The 12,723-nt window shown below is 40.6% G+C and overlaps 1 protein-coding gene across 19 annotated transcripts in view; it reads right to left on the bottom strand.

The window, feature by feature from the left end:
- The window catches only part of CAMK2D (calcium/calmodulin dependent protein kinase II delta), a 120,694-nt gene that overhangs the window by 49,307 nt on the left and 58,664 nt on the right, over positions 1 to 12,723 (bottom strand). For all 19 annotated transcript variants that reach the window (XM_074542081.1, XM_074542080.1, XM_074542082.1 and 16 more), the window contains one exon: positions 3,009 to 3,063. In XM_074542081.1, coding sequence (XP_074398182.1) covers positions 3,009 to 3,063 — 55 coding nt within the window. The remainder of the gene's footprint in view (positions 1 to 3,008; positions 3,064 to 12,723) is intronic.

Raw genomic sequence — 12,723 nt, 5'->3', positions numbered from 1 at the left:
CTACACAGTTCCTGCAGTTAGAATCTAAAAGCAAGGCCAGGATTCTTAACATACCAATTGTTGCATCTCATCAAGTGCATTAAAATGGGAGGCACTGAAAATAGAGAATCTCATTGACTTGCACAAGAGAGTTTTCAAGTGCTACAGCTGTTTCCATTCAGATACAGCAATTAATACTGACAGGATTGATTGGATTTGAACTCATCTAACATCATTAAGACTGAAGACAGTCTCATTCGTGCTTAGCAACTGAAATGGTCCAACAGACGCAAATCCTGACTGCAGCTGCCTTAACCAATAGGGAAGGGGAGCAAAAACTTCATGAAGTCCCTTATTAAATTCATGAAGTTCATTGCTCAATAGCCATTTGCCACATGGATTTCCAGAGACTCCCACCTTCCCATTTGACAGCAGAACTGTTCACCCAAAAGCATGTCTGTAATGGAGTACATTCAGCACTGTTTCTTTCTCCAGATAAAAGCACAGCCTGAGGTATGCAAGTGAAGCAACAGGCTGCAGACATCTCTGTGGCATTTAATCCTAAGAGATTATTAGAAATTCAAAACAGAAAGTAACAATGATTGTTTTTTCCTATCCACAGAAAGGGCAGTCTCCTCCTTCACTTTCTTACGTGGGATGAAGTCTGAAAGAAATTTCTGAGGAAACAGCCGTACCAAATCCCACACAGTCTGAAAGAAATCATTAAGAAAATGACATGATGGCATGTGTGGGTGGAGTGACAGTGTTACACCACAGTCAGGCTCCTGCTGAGTGAAAACTAAATAAAGAAAAGCAGGCTCTTGGCCTGTGTGTTCAAGAAGTGCATACAGTACCTTTTTATCATGGCAGCAACCACATGTTTGTAAAAGGTGAAGTTTCACTAACAAATAATACTAGTGAGCATTAAAGCAACGAGTTCTTAATCTGAATGTGAAAAATCAACTGTGAACAGGCATTCCCAGGAATTTGGCAAAAGTTTCTCAAGAATGCAACCTGTTGCTGCTCCAGAAACAATTATCAGTCAGCAAAGTCACTGCCTCTGCCATTTACACATTTTCTTCTTTGCAAAATAATTTTTACAAACCCCTCAAACCACATGGCCAAAACATAAAAGCTTTATCTATATATACATATATATATATATACACATATATATATGTTTGAGGCTGTTCCTCTGTGTGTCCTGAATGGGATTGACAGGGAACAGAGGAAGTTCTAGCCAAGGCAGAACACTTCCTGTGGAATCTAGTTTTCTGCCAAGGCAGTATCTTTGGGTTACACATTAACATTTTACTGCAGAACACAGGCTTCTATTTGCTCCCTTACTATCGAGATCTAGATACTGTTATCTACAATTCTGAAGCTGTTCAAATTTTCTAGTTCACATCACAATCATAATCCCCTGAGATAAGTCTGGCACTATACATAAAATTTAAGGCAGACGTGGACTAACTGCAATTATAGTATGGCACACTTCCTCACAGTACAGCAGCACAACAACAGAAAAAGCCACTGTTTTTTAAAAGGGATATTGTCCCTAGAACTAAGAATTTTACATGCACTTCTTAGAAATGTTCTGAATTAAGAAGCTTTTTCCAATTTCACATAGAAAGATTTCCTTTGTAGCCCTTAAGGGGAAAAAAAAAGGCAAAATAAACCCCAGTGCATGTCAGAGAACAAATATGTGTGTTGTGCCCTGGAGCCATTTCCAAGCCAACAGTCACAGCACTTACCTGGGACAGACACAAATCACACACAAGCTTCTGTTGAACCCAGTTAGGATTTGAGTCCTGAATCCTGAATGCCTTCACTGCAGACAGACTATTTTAATATTTGTGTCTTTCTAGTCTGAAATCTAGTGCTGAAGAAGTCTTTACAGATTTCTTAAAAAAAAAAGTTAAGTCAGGAAGTAAACCAGAATGTAACTTGAACATGAAAGCACACAATTGCTTGTGTGCAGGAAGATTCAGGTTCTAACTTAGCCGTGCTGAATGCAAATACTTCTGTTTGTATGCTCAGAAATGGGCTACACTCCATTTCAGGGGAAATAATGTATTCTCATTCTAACCAGCCAAACCACAGGGGGACCTAAGAAAGCTCTTTGGGTAGGTGGGTGAGTGTGCTGTCTGTTAAACCATAAACTGCCCTGGAAAAATTTACAGTTCAAAGAGATAATTTTACTTAAGTAAGTCAGTCTTGCAATACAATCCCTATCATTCAGGTTTGTCCATATCCAAAACCATAAGCAGTAACTTTTCCAATGAGTGGCAAAGTTTGCCCATCCCAGGGAAGATTGAGGAAATCAGTTTTTCCTTTCAAGTTATGAACACACAGTTCATGCTGTCACCGTTCCTGCTTCCACTAAAAAGCCTTATCTGGAAAAAACAAGCTCCATGCAGGCCCAGTTGCTACATGAACAATGCATGGGACTTAAATTCCTGAAGCAAAAGAGAATATCAGTAGGAAATTTCCTTTCTATATGCTGGGCACTTTACATTCTGAGTGGTGTCAAAATGAAACATTATAAAGCAGTAAGATATCAATCACAAATGAAATACTAAGAGAATCTTTCCCTCTCTAAACTCAGGCTTACCTTTTTAATCCAGCAGTTGAGACTTTCTGTAGGGAAATTAGTGTTCCACACACTTTTTTTTATCTTTCCTTTAGACATCTGACTTGCAGCAAATATTTATTTCTGAGTCTATCTTTGATTTGCTTTGGCAGGTAGCACACAACTTTTACTTACATACCTACACTTTATATTAAAATCCACTTCACCAGCAGAGTTTTACTAGTTTTTATGGAATAAATGGGATCCTTACAGCCACACTTACAAATGAGTTCTTGCACATGCAAATTACGAAATATGTTCCTGTCCTTCCAGCTGTTTCCATCTATTTGTGCAGCTCATGGCACCAGAACCAGGCATTTATCTCATGAGCTTGCACTTGCATCTCCAGGTTTAGCCCACTCCCAACATGCTAAACAAATGCAAAACAAATACTTACAAGTCAAAGACTAAGTAATGGAATCCTTCTTCTGATATGCTGTCATGGAGCCGCACTATGGAAATAGGGAAGAAAAGATAAACACCAGTCACCTTTTCCATGTTTTTATAATTCTACTGCAGAGCTGGTATTGCACCTCTGTCTGCTCTCAGTTGTGGGTTTTGGGGCTTTGTTTTAAATTCCCTACCCTCAGAACTGCCTTTTCCATAACTCTTACTTTTCTAACGTCATACCACCTTTTTTCTCAGCAGTATTACATCTTACAAGTTGTAAATAAAGCAAGATGAGGCAAATCCCCCCACAATTAGTCACAAATTTCAGCAGAGTAACAACCTACTAGGGCTTGTAAACAATTTCTCACACATACTGTGAAGAGTTGCAAAGAGAGAAATCTCCTGGCCAGCGCAGAACACCCTAACTAAGCCCTCATTTCCACACCGCTCTCTGTGTCCACATCTAAAGCTTTCCCTGAAAATGTGCTTGTCAGCTGCACCATCTTCCCTCAGGATTTTAAGAATTCACACCACATCATGGTACAACTACAAATTAAGTCCTGTGGTTTTCCTTAATTACTTTAAATGAAATCGCAATTTCCAAAGGTAATACAGGAAGCCTTGTCAAGTAGTTTGATCCAAATAATTATCACTTATAGAATCAAATGAAAAAATCAGGGTACCCTAAAAGTGATCTGTGTTCAAAGCTGAGCTGAGCAACAAAGTGTAAAAGAAAAGAATTTTCAGATCTCCCCAGATGGTAACTTTCTGTATTAATCATTTTTTATACAGGACAAATAAACATGACTTTTTAACTTAATAATATTTAGCCCAGAGAAACATCTTGTGTTTACACAATACTGAAGAGAAAACCAGCTCTTGGCTGACTCAGTGTGCAGAGCTCATGATGATTCACAAGAGCCAAGTAGGTCTAAATCAGAGTTTGTGGTTTTGGCTGGTTCTGTATTTCAGATTACTCCATGTTTTTATGAAGGGGCCAGCCAACACCACCCTCCACCCTCCCAAAAAACCCCAAACATCCCCAAATCAGCTTTCTGTCTGCCTGCATTGAGCTGAGCTTTCAATACCCCCAAATGTCTCATCTTTAAAGCAAACCACATGTGGGATGAGCTTAGAGGAGCACCTTCACATTTCTAGGTGAGGACGGAGACCCCTAAAACATCTGGCTGTTGGCACATTGCTTTGTACAGCAGCATCAAAGACACTGCTCCAGAAATGGGATTTAGTACAGCCCCTTGGGTATGTCACAGGTGCTACACAGCCCTAAACCTGTAACATTTGGAGCTCACTTGGTCTACTATGCATGTACATCTACAAAGAAGTTCACAACTCTTCAAGCTTTGTACATAGCAAATGATACTTTTCGATAGAAAAACCCTGTTCATTAAATAGACTAGTAAGAACTCCAAGCACAGCTTTTTCAGTTCAGAGCAAACATTTTCCTCTGTCATACCCCTGTTACCAAGAAGGCCAGGATGGCACCCTGGAAAGCTTCCCAAGCTTTGGTGCTGCCTGAAGCAGGAGGTGCTTTTGTTTTGCCATTTCCTTCTCCAGAACAGGACTTGGTTCCAAATGCCTGCAGAACCACAGATCTGTCCCTCAGGACTAGAAAAAGAGGCTGTGATTTTAGATGATGGATGTTGTTTTGCTCAGCCAGCGGAGCCTAACTCCCTGCTAGCCAAACTCAAGTCTGACACGTCTTCAAGGATATCTTCTTCAAGGATCACATTCTTTCTTTTCCTCCCAAAGGCCTGAATCACAGAAGTGAGATGGAACAAATCCTTCTCTGAATCAGGCTCATATACCCCTACATGTTTCTGGAAAGGAAAACAGGCTGAGGCAGCTGGGGAAGATGAGAGCTGCCTTTGGTCAATCCAGGCACGTGGTTATGGCTGTGAAGTGGAAATGCCAAATGAGCAAGGGCAGAGCAAAGGGTGCACCACAGCACTGAGGCCAATCCAGCACAGCCCAGATATTCTGCACTCAGCCCGCCCTGGAAAAACAAGGGATGCTGGGATGACAACTGGAGAAGATACTCATTTCAAGGGGGGATGCACTACAACAAGTATTTGTTCAGTCACTGCGGACAGATACAGCTCCTCACACATCCCTATCAGGCAGGATTCGGGCATGAGCAACCAAAAGGCAGCAATTATAGAGATTATTCATCCAATACAGTAACTCCCATCAGAAGCTCACACTGCCATTCCTATTTCTTCAGAGTCACAAAGCACTCATCAGTGGGAACAGTTCCATTTATCTTTTCTCAAAGGACCTCAGTTAGATCAAATCATTATTAACTGCAGATATTTCATCAGTGCTGTTATTAACAAACACGTGAGAGGGCAGCAAGGAAATGGGGGTAGCTCCTTTACCTCCTGCCTGCTGTGGTCCCTCTCCTCTACTGGGTTCTTACCAGATGCTTAACAAACTCAGACAAACTCGTGGCTCCTAAGCAAGGAACCCAGGGAGCTTACAGCCCTGGGCTGTAATACTGAAGAAATACTGGAAGCCCACAAGCCATCAGGAATAGCCCCACTTTGGCTTCAGCACTGATTTGCACCTGAAATACTTGCTAATCATCACACTGAAAATACCCTAACAATCATTTCAGGGAGAACTCCTATTAGCTTGATTAGCTTCCATTTAGCCATTAGTGTGGGCCAGCTCCAATCTGACCAAAAAGTAAAAGGATCTCCTTTATGTGACTTTTTCTGCTGAACTGCACTATTTTGTGCCTATCCCACAGAAAACAGCTTGATATAATGGCCAAATAACCTGATGATTTCCTTTTTGAATTTCTGCCTTTAAAGAGAAAAAGAATCAAAATAATAGTATTCCACATACTTCCACTGAAAATCAAATTTTTCCAGGCAAGGAGTCAAGTCAAACAGTCAATAGTCAGAAAGAAATTCTTGATGACAAAGATATTTAACCATAGCTAAACTTACTGCCTAAAACATTTGTGTGAAACTGCTCGTGATCATTTGGCTAAATTTGGATCTGAATTAGCTCATGATACACAGACAGACGATTGGAGAAGACTGAATTTCACACCAAAGTTCAGCTGCATGGTCAGGACAGCAGCTGCACAGATGTGCACCCAGGTGCCAAACAACCAGAGATGCTCCTGGGGGAAAACTCTCTCTGTGCAACACCATCCACTGTGTTGATGAACAGAGCATGGAAAAGGATTAACACAGCCAATGGTAAAGACATTGATTTTCCCTTTGGTAGTAGAGATTAAGATCTGTGGACTCCCAGACACACCGACCCTGTAACTCTGTGAAGTTTGATGTCTCAAATTAGTGCACCACTAGGAGGTTACAGGGCACATTCATCAGTAGTAGAGGTTTAAAATGGGTTTGAAAGTCACAAAAGCTTGTGTGATATCTGCTGAAATATCTAAATTACCTCTTCAAGTTTCTGCTTTCCTGCAATGATGAAAAAAGGAAAAGGATGCTTTCCCTTCATGTTTACTTCCAAAAGTATAATACAGTATTTATGCACACCTCACGTACACCACTTACTGAAACAAAGAAACAAACACACCAACCCCCCCCCCCACCCTTTCAAAAATGAATTTAATTATTTAATGGAAGGAACTTCATGGAATGGCTTAAGTCAGCTTTGGGTGTTCTATGAATTGGTACCTGCCTGCCAGTGGATATGGGATAAATTGTTGCATTTGAAATTGAAAAGGAAAAATAAAAAAATTTTAAAAAACCCTCAGTCACTGAAAAGTCATAACCAGGTAAGTTTTTTACTCATATTTGAACCACACACTTTTCTATTTCAAACATGTGTTTATAAGCATTTTCTGCTGTGCTGTCTGTGACAAAGCAAGCCTTGTGCTCAGCAGAATTATTGAGAAGTGGCAGATCTGCTGTGGCTTAGTACTGACAGAACTCCCATCTTCCTGCAGAGTCACCCTTTGCCACCTTTCCTGTTCTACTGCATAAAGCCAGGTTATGAGGGATGGAAAATAAAGTTACCAGTTGAACTTCACCTGAAACTCTTGTGGACACCAGTGCAGGAGCCTTTACAGCAGTACCAAGAACTGAGACCAAAGCCAGCATCCGTCCTACAGCTTTTAATCTGGATCCCAAGGCAAACACAATAAACCTGCACAAGGAAGCAGAACTGAGCATGCAAAGGTTTGTGAGCCAGTGCTCAGGAGTGCCACTGCAGGCACTGCTCCCTTCAGAGCAAACAGCTTCCCTGCAGCCTCAGTGCTCCACCGTGTCCCACATCCTCTTTGGAATGGCTGCTCTAAATGCTGGAAATGATCTCTGCTGAGCCACCAAACCCCTTCCATCAGTGGTGCAGAAGAGTCCCAGCTACAGCATGAAAATGGGGCCTGTGCTGTCCTTCCTGCTCCTCACACCCACACTTCCTCTCCCACAGCGCTGCTCTGTCCGGTTTTCGGCTGTTTGAAGGGCCTGGAAAGGCCCGGAGTGGCCTTGGGGCAGCCCGCGTATCGAAGGACGAGAAGAGGCTTCAGTTCTTCTTTCGGTTTTTATGTTTATTAATTGTTTATCTAAAAGATTTTCTTTCGGCCCGACAGAGCTCTGCTCAGCAGCCAGCCATGAGCACACTGTCCTGCCCTCCGGGCGGTCACCTATCTTTATACCCAAAGTTACGTGTACAATATTTATCATTTTTCCCCAATCCTTTTTATTTTTATTGTCCGGTGCACTTTCAGTAATGACCAATCCCAAAGTGCCACCATCACCACAGAAGATGGAGGAGAAGAAGAAGAAGAAGAAGAAGGACAGGACACGCCCCAATTCCTCCATCTTACTTCTCTAAACCCCCCTGTTCAGAAATCCTAAACCCTGTGTCTCACCCTCTAATTAACCAATCCCTTCACCATTCACCCCGGTGAAACCCTCCTATCCTCATACAGGTGTCGTCTCCTGTGTAGGATCAAAGTCCAGCCACCAGACACTTCTGGAACATTCCAGGACTCCCGAGCCCCCCAAGGGTGCTCTCGGTGACACCTCAGTCCTGAGGTGCTGAGATCCCACACTGCTCTGCTGAGACCATGGAAATCTGCGGCCCTCTACAATAAAGCTCATCAGGTACAGCAAAGGGAACTTGGCAAACACTAATAAGAGCTGTTACCTAAGAGTCTGAAATATTTAGAGGCTAATCTGCTAAGATTAGTACAGGAGCAATGCTCTAGGGCAGCTGCTTTCTGAACAACACTAAATAAAGAGTAATGCTTTGCATATTTAAGAAAATAATCCTCCCCCAATGCTCTCAAACACACCAGCAGTAAAATGCAATACTTACATTCATTAAATGACTTTATGCTAATCAGCAGTGCTATGTACACCATTAGCAGGTGGGCTCTATTCAGCAACAGTGAACCAAAACTATGTAACTCCCAAATTCCTTCAAAGGGTATTTTTTTATTACAGTGCAAATTCAATCATTTAGGGCCAAAAACTTGAGGAAAAAAAATCCTTTTCATGTGCATCTCAAAAACTGATATATTAAGAAATGATGAGAAAAAATTGTAGAAGAGGTTTTGCAGTGACTTCTGTGAGTCAGAGAGAAGTTTGGTAAGAGGATCCATGTTTACCCCTGAAATAATTTTCTACCAAGGTCACTGACACAGAAACCAAGAAAGAAAGAAGGATAAATAAGAGAAACCTGCAACTGCCTATTCCAATAAGCACTTTGTCTTTTGTGACCGATGAGGGAAGTGTAAACTTAGGAGTTTTGTAGGAATGTATAAAAAGCACGCATGCTAGAATAAAACCAGTTTGAAGCCTTCTGAAAATGGAGTGTATTGCTTTGTATTACAACCATCTCAACTATGACAAAAAATACCTAACAAATTTAATATTTGGAAATACTGCCTTTTCCCCAAGGCATTGCAACAGCAGGTGTTGAGTACTACAAACAAAATGCCATTTATTCCACAAATATTCATTGGTGAGCAAAACCCACCCCATCAAGGTCCTCACAATAAATAATAAACTGATTAATTCTGATTAATTCTGATTAATTCTGATTAAATGCCAGCCTACTGCAGGCACATGGAGAAGTCACTTGGCCAAAGTGTTAATGTTAGCAAAAGAGTCTTGCGACAGAAAAAATGAAAAATGACTTGTCAAAGCAGATAAAAGATCACATTTTGCAGGGAGACTGAGAGACTCCGGGTACTGATGTCAAAGCACATGGCCTCAAATTACCAGCTCTTCTGTCATGGAGACACTCTTGTTTAAAGACTTGATAGTCTTTAAAAATGAAATTTCCCAGCTAAAATTAACTAAATAAGAAAAGAACAAGAAACCCAAGAGTTATTCCAAAACATCTAATTCCGTGTTGGGAGTCCCCATGTAGAGCAGCTGAGATAACTGATGCTTATCTCTTTATCCCACAGGTTTAGTTGCTTTTCAGGGCACCATAACACAGGTGTGTGTGCATTTCTGTGTGCACACGTGCCCAGGGCACTTCTGTGGAATTATATCCTGGATCCACGAAGTTCAGAGGAACAGCTGGAGCTGCACACCTTTAATTATTCATGTATGAAAACAGCACAATTGTACGGAGTTGTTAACTAAAATGTACACCTGCACCTTCATGTCTTCATTTAATACACAACCCTGTCATTTACTGGAAATCTTGTGTTTCAGGGTGAGCCAGCTCCTCCCAGCAGCTGAAGGCCTGCTTTTGTAAGTTTAACAAGATGTTTTACAAAGCAACAAAAAGCCTTACAAATGTCATCCCATTAAGCCTTGTGAGGATAACTGCATGGATTAAAAGCAAGACTGACACAAATTTTGGCTATGAGCAAACTGATGTCTCAGCTGCCAGTGTTGATGCTTTAAGCACCAACTTTTCTTAACTATTTTTGCATTTATCAGAACATGTAAGAAGAGGAATAAAGACACAAGAATTTCATGGAGTGTTAACTAATAAAAGGACAAGCTGTAACACAGAGATGTTACATCAATTAAAATTAACAGGATCAGGAAACCACACAGTGTACTTGAATGGAGGCAATGCAATTGCCCAATTTTTAAAAATTAGACTTAATCCCTTTTAATATTTACAGTGCTGGGAACAGATTTATAGAAATAAAATGTAGGGCCTACACATCAACAAAATTAGCTATTGAGGAGCTGTAACCACTGGGTAGGACACAGCCTCCCTTCTTGGCTCTCCTCTCTTAAAATACATTAAAGACCAACACATATAAACAATTTACATAATGACCACTCAGAGATGCATGTAGGGTTATTTTTTAAATGCTCCCCTTCCATGAGCACCAAGTTCCAAGGTATTTAAAAGCATCAGCTTATGAAAACAAAGTCAGTCTACTTGAAATATTTTAAACAAAAAGGAAAGCAGAAAATTGCAATCCTGTGGCATGACTGGAGAGGAACCACAGAAAAGAAACCTCTCACACAGGGGCCAGGTATGTCCCAGGCAGCCTCAGACAATGTTTGCAAAGCAATTACCACTGTATTTAAAGCACCTTTATTTAGTAACAATTACCTTCAGAAAACCTAGGCCAAATCTTTAAGTCAGTAGCAGCAAAAACTATGTCTAAATTTCCCCAAACTTTTCAGTCTTGGCCTTTTTGGTTTTTAGTTTTAAAAGCATTACTTTATCAGAGTAAAGACCATCAAGTAAAATCAAAATCCTTGTGGATTCAAGGTAACCTAGTAAAATTCATCTGAAAGTTCATTAGAAGAACTGTGTAAAGAAAGAAAAAAATAATTTCAAATGGCTTTATTGATGTTTATGTCAGATATCAATTTAATAACTGAGTAATAATCCAATTCTTTTATACAATTTGAATTCAGTGACCACTGCTATATTGACATGCTAACAAAAATATCTGTAATTAATCCCACTTCGGCCAAGGGAATACTGAAAACGCAGTACTTGGATACACAGTCATGGCTTTTTTTTTTTGTTTCTCACTGCTTTAGTGAACAAGAGCTTCTACAACAGGTCCTTCTGGCAACTGGAGGCAGCTAAGCATTCTGCCCTTCTCCCCCAGTTCCCCTTCAGAAGATATTACACCTGCTTTGCAGCATGATGGAAATACAGCAAGGCTGAAGAACCAGCCCTCAAGTCTGACGACTGCATTAAATACCCTGTGAATTCCCCTTTCCCTGACAGAAATTGCATGCAAATTTATCCTCATTCCATCAGTGAACCACCAAGAAACATTTGCCCCCTCTCTTTTCAAAGGCTGATGGAAACATTGATATTCCTGTTCGCTGCTTCCCCTCAAGATCCACAGAATTTTTCATTTTACTAATAATGCTAAAATAAAAACTTTCAGCTCAAAAAAGAAAAGAATAATATGAATCTAAACCCAAAACCAGTATTGACTTCAAATACAAGCATTCATTTTTTTAAAGGAAGTACTTTCAAATCTGTGACTAAACAGGAATTTTCTACTGTAAAGCAGATATACTATCGAGAAAATAATTGAAACAGAAGATGTTTCTAGATCCTATTTGGAAGAGTGTTGTGGTCACTTTGATGGAATATGATCAATAAATTATGGTAAAGTAAATGTTTTTAACAAACCACCTTCATGAGGAATTTAATAAATGATCATGTAATGCCACAGAGCAAGCAGGCCATTTGCTGTTTAATGGAATACAATCCTTAATTATTAAGGATTTCCTTTCCCCCAGCTGTGATGCAAATGGCCACAGATAAAATTCCACTTGGCTGTTCCGAGGCACTTCACCGCTCTCAGAAGCTGACAGGAACAAAAAGCTGCAACAAATCCACTCCTCCAAATAAACACTTGTAAACGTGTACAGAAGTGCTTTCCATATGGACTGCATGGGCTGGGAAGAACAGGCCCAGAATTCCAGGGTGAGCCAGGCTCTCCATGAATGTCTCTGCTGTGATTTCTGCTTCAATGGCTCACAAGGACCTGCAGTCCATGAGCCTGCAAAGAATCGGCCACGGCAGCTGCCCAGGGAAGCAATAACTGTGCACACAGAGATTGAGATGTGCTGTTATCACACAACTCATCCCAGACACAGAACTGCTCTCGCACAAAAGCATGTCAAGTAAATACGAGAGACTAATTATTCCTGCAGAAACAAATCCCTGACACTCATGGTCAAGGAATCCCAGCACATTTCATTGCAGCTACAACACAGAACCCACAACCATATTTCCATGAGGCTGAACTTTCCATTTCCTACAACAGACAGGAATAAGAAACATGCATCTGGAGAGAAAACCAGACCAGCAAATCTCACTGCTAAAGCACTGCTATGGTGGGGGACAGAAAACAAAGTGCACTGGAAGTGCCTCAACCAATGCCCAGTGCCAAGTGGGGAATGGGAACAAGAAGGAAAAACCCTCTCCTGGAGGCTCTGCCTCTAAATATATCTTGGACACTGGATAAAACAGGCTGAATGTAGTTTTTCAGCATATACATATCTACATGTCAAAATTATCATTACTGTACTGCTGGTCATCTGAAAATACAGATGTGCAGAAAAAGCTGCTACTGTGCTTTGGCTTTTTATAAAAACTACATATAAAGACCTTGTAAACAATAAATAACTTTCAAGTCATAAAGTTCACTCTACCTCAAGCTTGAAGAAATAACATTTAAAGTTCATTTTCAAATAAAGTTGTCTCTAGGAATTCTTGCCAACCCTCCCCATGGGAAGATGACAAAAGAATATACAAAGGAA

The sequence above is a fragment of the Zonotrichia albicollis genome, chromosome 5 (assembly GCF_047830755.1).
Source record: "Zonotrichia albicollis isolate bZonAlb1 chromosome 5, bZonAlb1.hap1, whole genome shotgun sequence".
Taxonomy (NCBI): Eukaryota; Metazoa; Chordata; class Aves; order Passeriformes; family Passerellidae; genus Zonotrichia; species Zonotrichia albicollis.
The sequence above is the reverse complement of the archived record's forward strand: the minus strand, read 5'-3'. Positions and strand labels throughout refer to the sequence as shown.